Source organism: Typopeltis vanoorti, chromosome 17 (assembly GCF_054136105.1).
Source record: "Typopeltis vanoorti isolate ZY-2024b chromosome 17, IOZ_Tvanoo_1.0, whole genome shotgun sequence".
In the NCBI taxonomy this organism is placed as follows: domain Eukaryota; kingdom Metazoa; phylum Arthropoda; class Arachnida; order Uropygi; family Thelyphonidae; genus Typopeltis; species Typopeltis vanoorti.
In genome coordinates, this window is record NC_143565.1 from 113,855,151 (window position 1) to 113,870,607 (window position 15,457).

Below are 15,457 nucleotides of genomic sequence, written 5' to 3' on the forward strand. Positions count from 1 at the left end.
CTCCCAATGTGATTTAATATAAAGATTGAATACCAATGGACTGATCCCTCAATGTACTAACAGTTGTATCTTGATGACTCACACTCCACTCGATACACCAAGCCATTTCTCTTATCCATGCTAAAAATTTATAAACCAATCCCATCCAACATCAGGTGGTGATCACTTCCTATTTCAAATCTCATGTATACACTCTTGCATCATGAATCAACCTGAAAATATTATCAACAATAATACGAAATAAAACAATAAAAACAAAGCAAGACTTTTCTTGTTTTGCATATTTTCTCCACATGAATTTATGTTGGAACAAAGTGCACACAGTAACTACCATGTCTTGAATAGACATCCAGCCTTTGGCACTTTTGTCCTTTTGTTTAAATTTTTCCAAAATATTTCTTCCATTTTATATTTTGCTGGTGGGGTTTCCAGCAAGAAGCAACTTTCTCTTTATCAGCAATCCTCTAATAATTTGAAAAATTTATTTTTCCCCACTAAAACTTTAAGACACAAATGAGTATCACTGGCCAATTTTTTGTTTTGAAAATTTCCCATCACCACTTGATATTGGCTCTCATTTTATGTTGATCTTCATGTTTAGTGTTGAATATTACAGCTATTCAACACATTATCTAGGACTGCACCTGTTTTAATTTTGTTAGTCTCCTTATCACCTGCATGAAAAGAGAGTATTTCTCTAATTGCTTTGCTAGTTCCATATCTTTTCCATTGATGCTTCAGATGAAACAGTGAGGGATGCCTTGTTGGCATGATATGCAAGTTTCAAATGCTTAGCCAATTCACAATCATTTAGCATCAAGAATATATACCTAGAAACAGGATGTACCACATGAAGTAGTTTTTTAATTAACCAATTATTTGTCAGGTCCCCAATATTTTCAAATCACACATTTTGGTCATGTCTTCTAAATTTGTCAATATGATTATATCATTATGCAAATTTGAAATGAATTTATAGTTTAATCATTTAAAATTAGGCAAGTAATAAACTAACATTCTATTGTGAAATTTTGGGCTTTCAGTCAACAAAATCAAAATCAAGTAGGCATAATACTAGAAATAAAGGAAAAGATAACTTATGTTAAATAAATTAGTTTTTAATGCTAGAATTTTTGTCTTCTAAGGTAACGTCAATAAACTAAAAGAAAATCAAACAGCATAATATATAATTAAAAGAATGATTATAAAAAAAAAACACTAAAATAGCTTTAGTAAGATAAAAAAAACTGTTAATCCATTCCTAATTAAAAAAAAAAAAAAAAATAGGAAAGGTGAGAATATATAAAAAGTAGTAATGCCCTAGGCCAGTGGTGTTCAACCTTTTTTACTACGTGAGCTACTTTTCTATAAAAAGTTATTCGGCGATCTACTCTCTAATAAAGATCATGTTCCCTCAACCTGATATCTGATTACGCACAAATAAACAACTAAAAAAACAAATATATTGGAATAAAATATTTATTTCTCTTTTTGGAAAACCAAAGTTAGAAAAAACAACAGATTGATTACAAACTCACAAGTTACAGGAAATGCTGGTTGATTAAAAAAAAAAAAAAGAAAAAGTTAATGTGAAATTTGGTATTGTTTAGACCTCGCAATATTTTCATAGTCAAGTTGATATGAAGAGGTGGCCAATCACAATCATCAAATTGATCATTTGTAATTTGGTTTCTTAATTGATTTTTTATGACGGTCATATTTGAAAAAGCGGATTCTGACAAGTATGTCGATCCGAAACACGACAGAATTTTATTGGGAATTTATCATGTGCATACTTTCAAATGACTCCATTGTTTATTGATTTTAAATGTCAACTATTCTGAATGTTTATTATCTCAAGTTCTACTTCAGCTTGGTTTATATCAAACAGCCCACTAATTTTATTTGAAATTTCTGTGATGTTCAAGTTTTCTTGAAATGGATTATTGATAAAAGATACAATCATTTCAGTTTTATTAATATCTTTAAATCTTGAATTTATTTCTTCTTCAACTAATTCTATTTCATGAATAAATTATTTTAAATCATAGCGATGCTTCGCTATGATTTCTTGATTTTGTTCAAAAAATTTTAATAAATATGGGAGATGTCTAAATTTGCAGTCATTTATATTTTTCTTTAATAAAAGTAAGTATTGTTGGAAAGTTTTTATTGAACTTAGCATGTCAATTAAATTTTTATCTCTACCTTGTAACTCTAAATTTAAATTGCTTAATTTCGTACAGAAATCTACTAAAAATGATAAGCGTAACAAACATCTTTTATCACTCAATTGTGGATAAATATCTCCTTTTTCATCAAGAAAATTTTTTATATCGTTAATTAATACAAGAAATCTTTCTAAAAATTGACTTCTGCTCAGCCAGCGAACATTATTGTACAACAGATGTTCCTTATCATCATCTGCCTGTAATTTAAATATCCGCCATTGCAGGGCTTTTCCTCGAACAGAATTTACAATTTTAAATGTAATATCCAAAACACCAAAAAGTTAGATAGGGCTAAATGGCCTCGCCTACTCCCATATACGGGAATAAAATGGCGTTAGCTGATTTGATTTTTGATATCCAAAACATCTTTTGTGTTTAATCTTTTACTACACAGTACTTGTTGGTGAATAATACAGTGGTATGTTAAAAAATCTGGATATTTGTCATCATTTTTACATAATGAAATGAAGCCTGATTTATTACCTATCATTGCAGGAGCACCATCAGTAGTAATAGACACAAGTTTAAAAAGCGGAAGTTTGTGCTGTTTCACAAATTCATCAAATGTCGAAAAAATGTCTTCTCGCCTAGTCCTTCCCAATAATGGTATAATTTTCAAAAGTTCTTCTTTACTTGAATAATCTTGAAATACCATGCGAATAAATACCAATAACTGAGCAATATTAGTGAAGTCGTTTGATTCATCAAATTGTAATGAAAACGCAACACACTGATGGTTTGACATTAACCTGGCCTGGAAACTTTTCTCCGGCAATTGGAACTCTTCCTTTCGGCAATTCGAAACCTTGTCTGTGACCTAGAAGTAGTCTCTCTCTAGCGATGTCTCGAACCGAGAAGCTCCTTTCTGGAAGCGGGAAACTCCTCTCTCAAGCAACGTGGATCCGGGCAGTCTCTCTGATGGTGACTCTGGACCGGGCGGCCTCCTCTCTGACAGCAATTCTGGAACCGGGACCTCTTCTGTTTGCTTCAGTTCCTTTTTATTAGGCCTCCTCTGAGACCTCACATGAAGTTTGGCAACTCCCAAAGAATCGGTATGAGTCTCGCATCTTAAGTTTCAAGTTCGGCATGCCTCTTGTTCTCCTCTGCGTTCTTTTGATTGTAAGTTGCCAGCCATTGGAAAGTTGTTTTGAACTCTTTCTGACTGACTTCGGAGATGTTTAAACTTAGAGCCTGTAAGCCTTTCTCATACATACAAGTTTCAATAACAATCTCTCTAATGCCGACATATACAGCTTTGGCGACAAAAACATTGCCTTTGTTTTTAACACTCTAACATACTCTTATTAAAGCAGTATATACAGTTAGCTTCAAAAGAGTTATTTACAAAAACATCTAATACAAACTATACATAGACAAAGAAAGTTTATTTTTGTAATTAAAATAAAAAGCCAAAAGGCTAGTTTTCTGGCAATTGAATAGATATTAAATGGATAAGAATCCTATGTTTTTATATAGCCAGTAAGTGAAACTCAAGATCGATAACTACGATCTATGAGTTTCAATGCCAAAAAACTATCGGCGAAGGCAATTCGAAGCAAAGGTGGAGCAAGCTCCCTCACTATTCTTGATATTCTCTCATAATGTAAAACACAGCTCCTAGGAGATGTAATACTGTCATTACATTATGAGGGAAGGTCACTACCCAGGGTTGAAACCGGTCTGGGTAGTGACCTCCCCTCATAATGTAATGACAGTATTACATCTCCTAGGAGCTGTGTTTTACATTATGAGAGAATATCAAGAATAGTGAGGGAGCTTGCTCCACCTTTGCTTCGAATTGCCTTCGCCGATAGTTTTTTGGCATTGAAACTCATAGATCGTAGTTATCGATCTTGAGTTTCACTTACTGGCTATATAAAAACATAGGATTCTTATCCATTTAAAGTTTATTTTTTTTACAATATTCACATGGGACTTAACCTAAGTAAAAAATCGATGTAATGTGCTTCGGAATATTTAATATTTAAGCTACATCGAGTTTTTACACTTTGCTTATAATCATATTCACTTGGCTTGCTGTTTGACTTCCACTGATCCAAATTAATTCATTTACCCAGACTTATAAGAAAATGACTGATTTGACAATTTTAACGAAAAATAAATAATACAAAATAATGATAAATAAAATATTATGTTTTCAGTTTTAATTAAATTTGTAAGTAAGGAGGAATACACAAGAGATCGACCAAAAACTGCTCCATGATCGACGGGTTGAACACCCCTGCCCTAGGTCATCAGATATGTTTAAGTTTAGACAGTGAAGCAACATCTCACAAATTTATATAAAGATATTCCATCAGGAATCCTTATGAGGGATTTTAGTCTTATTCTACAGGATTGCTCAGTAAGGCTAGGTTGTCCATAATAATAACAAGCCACAAAAGAAAGGAATCTGGTACACACTTGGAAAATTAAGTGAAGGAAGCTTGTCTTTTGGTGAAGAGAAAACTGTTGATATTTGATAAGATGATATGCCCAACAAGCTCCAACTCAACATCTGGAAGACAAAGAATAAATGCCAGAAGAACTGAAGATAGGAACCATCAATATAAGGAGTATCAATGGAAAGTAAATTGAACTCGTAGAAGCAGAAAAGCACCATGTGGACATAACTGTCATTACTGAGACAAAGAAGACAAAAAACAGGTGAGATCTTATTAAATAATAAGTATAGGATGGAACAGACAGGTGACATTATACAGAGCACCACATAATCTACATTTAAGTTGTAAGTAAGAAGTTAGAATTGAAGGAAATACAGGAAGATGGTTTGATGTAAAATCAGGGATAAGACAAAGATGCACATTATCTCCACTCTTATTCATTATCCATATAGATCACAATAATGCTCAAAAGGAAGGAGTAGCGATAGCATTCAACACCAAACATCAAGATAAACTTTTTAATTGGAAGGCAGTTTCAAGTAGAGTGATGTGGGCACACTTCAAAATAGGGAAATTAAAAATGAAACTTATTTGTGCCTATGGTCCTACAAAACATTCTTCTAAAGAAGAATTGGGGGAATTTTTTGAGTCATTAGAACAAGCAACTGACATAAAGAAAACGAAAAATGTGGTCGTTATTGGAAATTTAAACAGCAGAGCAGGAAATGAATCCCAACAGGCATATAGGAACTGGGAATATTTGGAGAAAAGAGCAAAGCTAATAATAATGGTAAATATTTACTAGACTTCTACTCAAAACACAGACTAGTCATTACTAACACCATGTTCCAACATAAAGATATGCAAAAGTTCATGTGGAGAGAAGACAGGAAAATAAGGAAAGCCACAATGACTACGTACTCAGTTAGCCTAGTGGCTGTGCACTTTGCAACCATATGCCTGGGGAAGGTGTCCTAGGTTTGATTCCCGTTGGTGACCGTGAGGAGCTGAAGGATCTTTCTCAGCCATAGCCAAGTTAGCCGGTCTTGGATGTGGACTGCAGAGTTTTTCATCCCACCAAGCAAGCAAACAAACTGGCCTTGAGAACTCCACACTACAGACATAGGATACACCGGGACATAGGGCTGACCATCTTATCCTATGAACAGTTTGAGGTCCGATGATTAAACTAACCCTCGACACCGAAAAAATTATACTTTCCTCTTTCATCTATAAAAGAGGAAAGGAAGATGAGACAATGACTATGTTATTGTTGATAATGATATCTTCATGCTGGTTCAAGATACAAGAGTGTAGAGAGAATTTGAAATTGGAAGTGACCATTACTTAGTGCTAAGCAGGATAAAAAAAAAATAGATATTACATTGAAAAGAACAGTATTTAAGAAAGTTCCCCTGTAAAAGTTGATAAACTTTAGCAGCTTTTACAGTTGAACTGTAAGACTAAACTAAAAAAAAAAAAAAAAATCAGCTAACGCCCTTTTATTCCCGTTATTCCCATTAAGACTAAACTATACTAACATTATTGAAGAAAATTTGAAGGAGTTTGAAAACAAGAACCAAACCTTGGAGTCTCAGTGGCAAACTCTGAGGTAGACATTGATTGAAGTTGTCTATAAGGAGAGAAAAATAAGGACACCATGATAGACACAAGAAGTTAAAGAAGCAGTTCTGGAAAAGAAGAAAGCATACTATAAGTTCTTAGCAAATAAGTTGGCAGATGTCCTAAAAGAATACAGAGAAAAATATAAGAAGTAATTTATGTGTAAAAGTACTAAACAAGAGTCATGGGAAGATTGATAAGAATACAGAAAATAAATATGGCAAAATATTCTGGAGGCTATTGAAAAAGCTTAGAAATGGAGGAAAGAGTACTGCAAAAGGAATCAAAGATGATAAACTGAAGATAAGGATATCCTAATGTCTGCAGTAATTACTTTGAAAGGCTTTTAAATGAAACAAGCAGTGTCAGAACCCAACTAGAACATTTTCAAGAGGAATATATATAAATACTTGAGAAAGCCATCAAAAACTAGAAATGCATAGGTGATATTTGACCAGAAATGCTCAAGTATGGAGGTATAAAAGTTTTGCAGTGGCTAAACTTTTGCAGAAAGCCTGGTCAAAAGGTTGAATTTCAGATGATTGGAGTAGACCTCTAATAGTTCCCATCTATAAAAACAGGGAATAAAGCTTTTGGAATAGATGTCCAACACCAGCTTTTCTTTTTTCAATGTGTCAGTTGCTTTCTCTAAAGCCTCAAAAAATTGCTCCACTTCTACCTTAGTAGAACCTTCTGTGGGACCATAGGCACATTGTCTCATTGTCCAGTTCCCCATTGTGATTTTCTGATTTTTATCTTTTATATTCTTACCAAAGTCTTCCTATAATCTTTGTTTAGCTACTTTTTTCCTTTGCTTGCTTTTTTCTTTGTTTACTTTACTCTTTTTTTTCTGTATTTCTCAGAAGAGGTAACATTTTAAAGATGAAAAGTTAAATATTGATAGATGTGTGCAATCCAGGCTACCAGGAGATGAAAGATTAGCAAAACAGCTATTTAGAGCAAAAACCTATAAGAGAAAGACCAAAATAATTGATGAAAGTAAGGGATACTTCAGAGAAAGAGAAGAGTAAGAACTAATAAATTGGACTCTTACAAAATAATAGAGCAATATGAGAACAAAAAAAGTTGATCAAGTAATAATGAAATATTGTTTTAGAATATCATAGTTATCCCCCTTGAGGATATACAAAAGAAAGTTAGTGTCTCAGTAAAATTGTACTTAACAAAAAATTATACTACTATTTTCATCCATTTTTATACTACCATAAACAATGTTTGCACATGGATGAAAGCAAAATTTTGTGTGAAGTACAATACACATGCTTGAATATGGTTTGAGGGTAACATGTATCAATAGTGTTGACAACATGTGTATGACAATCAATAAAACTTAAAAAAGAAATATTTTTTAGGATTTTTGATAGACTGTCATTTCAGTTAACATGCTAAGAATTAATTCCTTCCTTGATAGGGGCCCTGAAAAAAAGTACTTGAGAGGCATGAAATACAAAAGGTTATACTATAACTGTAAAGAAAGCACCATACCATGTGACCCAACGTAACATTTCTGTTGGTGGTAAATTCATCCACAAGGTTGTGGTAGTGAGTAGAAAATAGAGTGCGACAGTGAATATTATTGGCCAGTTCTTGAACTACAGCACATGCTATGGCTGTGCCATCATAAGTTGATGTGCCTCTTCCTATTAAAAAATTACAAATAAATAAATAAAATAATAATAATAAATTAATTTTTACAAAAATTTCAGACTGAAAAGAAAGCACTTTTTTTATTGTTCAGTAATACATTCTCAATTTGTCAATATGATTATATCATTATGCAAATTTGAAATGAATTTATAGTTTAATCATTTAAAATTAGGCAAGTAATTAACTAACATTCTATTGTGAAATTTTGGGCTTTCAGCCAACAAAATCAATATCCTATGTAACGTTATAAGGTTAATAAAGAGAACTGAACTTTTCCATAAACAAACATCAATGAAAGATGCCAAGGGAGGGAAGAAATTATTACAAAACAAAATTGGTTATGGATTTTTAAATTACAAAATCATTTCCTTATCCAATCCAAGTAATAAGAAAACCATTATTAATGTTAATGAAGGACAAAGATAAAGGAATACTTAGAATATAATAATACATCTTAACACAACAAAATAACATTTATGCAATAATCATACAATAAATGTCTTTTGTTAATTACAAATGTCATCACCTTTTATTAATTCCACTATTCATATTATTAGAAATCAAAGTAATCTTAGGTTGCAGGTTTCTAATTACCACTAAAAACTTAAAAGTTTGTCAATTTATTTTTTAGAGCAAATTTTTAGCCATATTTCCTGGCAATCTTCAGTGACACCACTAAAGAGCTTCCTCATGAGCAGAATGGAATAATCATACAAAATCAGAGAAGCATATTAGGTGATTAGTCACCCTCATTTTTCTAGATTCCACTCCACCATATATACATGCCTGGTGTCTGTCATTCAACTCCCTCTTCATGCTATCAGCTAACTTTCATATGCTCTTCTCAAGTTATAAAATTTTCTTTACAGATCAGAAAAAGCTAATACTGCAACAGCTGTATTTACTACAAATATGCAGTCTTCTTTTATCATCATAACTTAAAAAACATCATAAAGGTTTGACACCCCCCCCCTCCCCACACACATTCACCTTCTCCAAGGCCCTAACAAAAGCTGTGATCTCTAAATCTGGTCATTCTTTTAATCATAACTTAAAGTACAATAAAGAATTTTTTGGCTGTCCCATATCACAAGACTTGGTTGTCCAAACCAAACACCTGTAGATTTTATCTAATCAAAAAAAAGAGCTATAGTCATGAATTGCAGAATAAATCTTCCTCTTAGTTACAAGCTACACCAGACTTTTATTCATCTCCAGAGACCAAAACCAAATTAAGCTGTGCAGTTGATTGAGTGATGCAGTTTTTTACTAGTCAGGAAACAGATCACTGATATAGCATTGTACGATAACAATTCTTTTAAAGTCAATAAATTTTTTCTCTAGATGTGCTACTAGTATAACAGATATACAGTTAATATTAATGTATATAGTAACATAACTTTATGTTTTAATTCTAAACAGGAAATATCTCGATACTTATTTCGATATAATGTGCATAAATATTAATTTACCTAGTTCATCCAGAAGGACCAAAGAATGTTTTGTTGCATGGTGTAAAATGCTAGCAGTTTCACTCACTTCTATAAAAAACGTACTTTCACCTATATAAATATATATAAATAAAAAGACAAGTGTTTAAACACATGAAAGAAAAATAAACAACTCATGCTTTTTTTTTTTTTTTTTTAAATGTTATGATACTCCAAATTTAGTAGCAACAAAAAACAGACTGAGAAGTTTCAGTAATAATTCTTTCAGCATTACAACATGTGATGTTTAATAAATGAAATTTCAAATATATTTGTTTTCAGTAATTTGCTGTTTGCCATATAGATTAGCCCAGTGGTTAGCACATCTGCTCTCTAACCAACAGACTACAATCACAAACATCAATGCACTATGGGCATGGATGTTTGTGATTGCCTTTAGGTGGGAGTTGAATTTAACCGTGCAGTGTGAGAAATAAATGTTATACATGTTTTATTTTATGACAATACCACTGACAAATAGTCTGAAAACAATATTTTTAGTGTTATGAGTGCAGTAAGGGCTACATGAGCTGGGAATCTTGCTCTAGAGACTAAACATAATTTCTAGTTCTAATGTAGTTTTGTTGTGATTGTGTGCTGAATGCAGTAGGGGTATGGGTGTGCTGGTAAATTTTTAATAACTGGCTCACTAAAAAACATATGGTGAGTTCTCCCACTTTGAAAATCCCCCCCTCCCCCAAAAGTATAAACAAATTTCATTATCAGTAGATATCTCCTTAATTTTGTCTGGGAATATAGAAATATCATTACCTTAACACATTTGTGCAGCACAGTATCTGTATGTATGTAAACTGCCGACAGGAACTAGCTTTCAGATACATACGCTGCTTCAAAGTCAGGTAGTTGCATTTTCACAAAGTTTATATGGTATGCTAACTGTAAATTTTTTAGTAGAATTTTAATTGTAAAATTAGCATTTGTGAAATGTCTTAATAATACTGAAATTCTCAAATACAATTCAAACTGATTTCAAGTTGCACACACACACACACACATCTTTATTTGCTTTACACAAATTGTGTGCTTTCTGTACCCAATGACTGCATTATAAACATCTGTTACACGTAGTTTCTGCAAATGATAATTTAAAAGAGGATGTTAGGACAAATGTGTTTAGTTAATATATGTTTAGTGCTACAATAAATCTATTTTGCATGGTGTCTGTGACAGAGGAGTGTTTTTCATTCCAGTTGTCTTTAATTGCATTAATTGTTGCTAAACACAGTACAGAGATTGCAAATGCCTCTGCACTGTATTTGGTGATACAATAAAACCACTAAAAACAATCATCATTGTGTAATTTGTTGTTCAGAATAAAACTACTTGTTTTTCTTGCTTCTGCAGTATAGTGTCTGTTGAGGATAGAAAGATTTTCATGCTTTCCATTTCAATCTTTTCATTGTTCGGAAAGAATAGATATAGTGAGTAAAAATTCATCAATTCCCAAATAAAAATGAATCCTCCTAAGTATTATAAGAATTGGACTGCATCCATTGATCTCCAACAAAATACTATAATATATGAGATATTTATTATGGATAAGAAGAAGAGCTGCTGTCAAAAGAAAAAAAAAAAAGGTTATGTAATGAACTTAGGATTTGCGAAAGGGGACAGTTCTGATGATGATCAGAAATTCTTCATGTGTACATTACTATATAAGAAGTGCACACCAATTATCAATGAATAAAAGAAAATTCTTAGAAAACAAAGTGAAATATAAATAAAACATAAGAATAAATATACATAATAAGCACAACAAACTGTATAACATGATTTGCTGCTCCAACCCACAGCATTCATCTAAGCTTCCTGTGAACTTAGATGAATCCATAAGTTTCTGCTGTTTAGCAGTTCTGAAGAAAATTTCTGTTATTGAGACCACATGACTATATCTACAAGAATTAAGACCACGTTTTTAGACATGAGAAATTTAATAAAATAAACAAATATAACTACAAATTTTATAAGTCATCAGAGTCGCAATCAGGGGTACTAGAAAAAGTTAACCACAGAAAAGACTAGGAACAATTACTAGATGCCATCAAAAAGAAACTGGACTAGGCTACTAAAATCTTTACAACTTACCCAATTTAAATTTGGATTCAACCCCCTTCAAAGTAGTCCTTCCAAGTTCGTGTAGCAACCCCACCACTTTTACCATGCTCCAAATGCTTCCTGGAAGTCTTTTTGTTGAAACATATCAAGCACTGTTTGCGATTCATCTTGAATCCACTCAATGGTGTCGAACTGCTGCTCCTTCAGCTTCAATTTCATTTTTGGAAACAAAAAGAAGTCACAAGAGGCTAAATCTGGTGAGTAAGGAGGATGTAGGATGACTGCCAAAAACTTTCACGTTTTTAAGGCGTTGTGGGAGGGAGCACTGTTGTGGTAGAGGAGCCAGTTGTATTTTCGCTACAGTTCCGGTCTTGAGATGAACATCTTCTATCAACCGCCTTAAAATGTTGCAGTAGAATTCTGCATTGACCGTCTGACCAGGTGGGACAAATTCTCAGTGCACAATACCTTTAATGTCGAAAAAAATTATCAATATGCTCCTTGTTGCACTCCTGACTTGTCTACTTCAGTCTTGGGGAATGTGGACTCTTACACTGTGATGATTGATGTCTTGTCTCTGGGTCGTAGCCATAAACCCAAGTCTCGTCCTCTGTGATGAGATGAATGTTGGGTCATTAATGGCCTTTTGATGAAGATATCTTGACAGATGTTCACACAGTGCTCTTTCTGGTCAGAAGTCAAGAGACGAGGAATGAACTTGGCAGCAATGTGATGCACATTCAAATCTGTTGTGATCATCATCTGAGCTGCTCCATATGAAATACCAACTCTGTCAGCAGTTTTCTGGATGGTGGTATGTCAATTTGTATGGATGATCTGTTGAATTTTTTTGACATTTTCATGGGTTGTGTTGGTAGATGGTCATCCTGGCTTCTTGTCCTCCAAGGTGGTTCTGCCCTTGTTAAAACACGAGTGCCAATCAAAACACTGAGATAGGCTCATGGCTTCATTTTCATATGCCTTACAAAGTAATTCAAGGGTCTCTGTGGCAGATTTCCCCAGTTTTAAACAAAATTTTACATTTGCGTCTTGTTCCAATTTTGCATTGATGGCAAAATTGCAGACCAGCACAAACACATGATAAGAATAACGTGGATAACACAAGTCTCAACACACACACAGCTCAATGCCATGGCAGGCTAACTCAACAATGTCTATGCCACTTACACCTGGGGGTATGAGACTATAACTTGATCTGTTGACGAGTATCCAGTACAGTCCGGTTTCTTTTTGATAGCACCTTGCAATTACACATAGATGTTGTCAGAACTTCATGCTTGGTGCATATAAACATGTAACTAGAATGAAAAAAGGTTAAATTATTACTCTATACATGTTGGAACAATGTTAGTAGTTGATGTTACATTCTGCAGCATACCATGTGTCATATCCTAGTTCACAGCAGTTAGATTTTTAATGAAAGCAGACCAAAACTTAGTGTAGGATTAATTTTTTTAATGCTGTAATCCGTGATTATAACATTAAAGTGGCTTTTTTACCATTCTATAAAATTTCAGTTTTTACATCCAGAAAAACCTCCACATTACCCCATGAAAAAACAAAACGTTTATGAGATTGTAGCATTTGCTATACAGGCTAGATGGGAAGGTCAGGGGAGATTCACGTCTGAACATATAAAATATGTCGAAAAAAGAAGACAAAATAAATCAGGTAACACAGTTTGGAAAGAAACAAAAATGTCATATATTGATCATATATATGATATATAAAACAGTTATGATCATAACTGTTTTACAGGAAAGTTTAAGGAAGCCTCTGAAATGATGCAGATTCCAACACCCAATGTAACAAAAATCAAGGCTTAATCTTAAACAAGGAATTAATTTTTTAGTCTTTTTTTTGTGTATAACTTTTCTAGCACCCCTGATGATGTAAGTCCGACAACTTACGAATTTTGTAGAATTGAATTTGTTTATTTTATTGAACTTGTGATGTCTAAAGACATGTGGTCTTAATACTAGAAATTTGCTGCAAAGCCTAGATTAATCACCCAATCAACATTATTAGTTCATTGGATTAGTCCCTCCCTGTATTTATTTAATGCACTACCAATTGTACACAACCACTGTTTATAGCATGTATCCACTGTGCATGTCTAGAGTTTATAGACTTATGTTATTTGCTCCACCCATCAACATATAGGACACACGTATAATAACACAAACGTTAAGTTATTAATAATTCCTTTGCCAGTATTGGAAGTTATTACGTTTGTTGTTTGGTGCTACATATGCTGAGTGAAAAATTTCATTAATGAGGAATGTGTTTTTGTTATATGATAAAGATAATCTAAAAATATATGTTTGTATTTACTAATGCAATTGTATACACTAGTATTATTGGAGCTGCCATGTAGTAAAGCCCATTCATTCATATATGTTCTATATATTTATAAACTCACGTCCTCTCTTCCTGTACATTCTAGATATCATGCTGTAAAAATCTCACATAAAGTTTTGTTTATCATTTCTTAGTGTTATATATGCTGAGTGAAAACTTTCATTAATGTGGAATATGTTTTGAATTAGAATTGCACAGAGGACAAATCCATAAGTAGATTATTTATTGATGAGGAAGAAATCAAAAGTGTTTAATTTGCTAGATCCATTCACAGACTGAGGATGTAGCTAGAGTCTGTCCAGCAAATTTATACCATATGGTGGTCTTACACCAGTTGATAATCTACTACAAATTCATAAACATGCCATAGTGGGATTCTTAGATGGGAGATGAATTTTGTTGCTTAGTGTGAGACCCCCTTTTTGCAAATGAAAGCATGAAATGGCTTGAAAAAAATCCATGTTTTTTGGTCTCTAGAACAACTAGGAGAGTTGAAGTTCAGAGTTGTGAATGTGAAAAAATCTTTGATAACTTTGCTAAATTAGAAAGGTTATCTTCATCAGAATGACTGGTTGTATCAGAAGAGTAAACAGACAAAACCAATAAGAAACAAAATTGGAGAAAAGAACTTTTTAGGCAAAGGAAAAAAAAAATTATGTTACATACTCAACTTGGCAAACACATATACAAAGTTAATTTTTCAAACAGATTGTGTAGCTTGGAAAAATGGCATGAGTAGTTAAAGCTGAATTTCCATTAGGACTAGTAGGTTTGGTATGATTTGGCACACTGTAAATGAATGCGAACATTGAGTTTAGAATTAATACTATAAATATTTCTTAAAGGATCTGGAAGGTATGCCCTTTCCTGTATGTAATTTATTTATTTTTGGTAAGTTGTAATGGATTCTTTGTGAAGTTGTACACATGAGAATTTCATCTGTAACAGATATTTCATTTATAATAGAAGTACAGTGAGTAGCATTTAGAGACAAATATGGTAAGATGCAAAAAATTGCTTGAGAATAATGACATGTTATTAAGTCACAGAATATCACCCCCCCTTTTTTTTTTTGCTTAATTGCAAGCTACTACTCAATTTATGGTAGCATATGAAATGCAAATGTAAATCTTAGGAGCTCTGCTATGAACCTTTACAAATAATTTCAATAAATCTTCCATTCACTATTATAGCATCAAATTACAGTTTTAGGGTCTCTGGTCTGGAGATGGCTGGATGTCATGTAGCTTACTGTACTTTATATCACCAAATGAAAAATCTAAAACAGCTATTTTCAGAAACTCTAAAACTCTTACCTTCAGTAATTCTATCACTAGCACCAAGCCGAGTGAATACTCTATCAACAGGAGTCAGTTTACAAACCTCTGCAGGAACAAAAGAACCCTGAAAGAGAGCAATACTTTATTTATTTGTCCAGTTTAACCTGTTCTGTATGATGACTCCAACATTGGTATCATGGAAAGACATTTTCAGTGATGATTCTAAAGTTGGAGTCATCATGTTTCCTATTTAGAAGGAAAATATTCTGAAATACTTGTCTGAATATATTTTTGAAATCCTC

General features: G+C 33.0%; 1 protein-coding gene across 2 annotated transcripts in view; it reads right to left on the bottom strand.

Moving 5' to 3' along the window:
* Window positions 1-15,457, bottom strand: part of Msh6 (DNA mismatch repair protein Msh6) — a 429,489-nt gene that overhangs the window by 25,011 nt on the left and 389,021 nt on the right. For both annotated transcript variants that reach the window (XM_090406801.1, XM_090406800.1), the window contains exons 28-30: window positions 15,192-15,279; window positions 9,400-9,489; window positions 7,766-7,920 (exon numbers count right to left, since the gene is read on the bottom strand). In XM_090406801.1, the coding sequence (XP_090262927.1) occupies window positions 7,766-7,920; window positions 9,400-9,489; window positions 15,192-15,279 (333 nt within the window). The remainder of the gene's footprint in view (window positions 1-7,765; window positions 7,921-9,399; window positions 9,490-15,191; window positions 15,280-15,457) is intronic.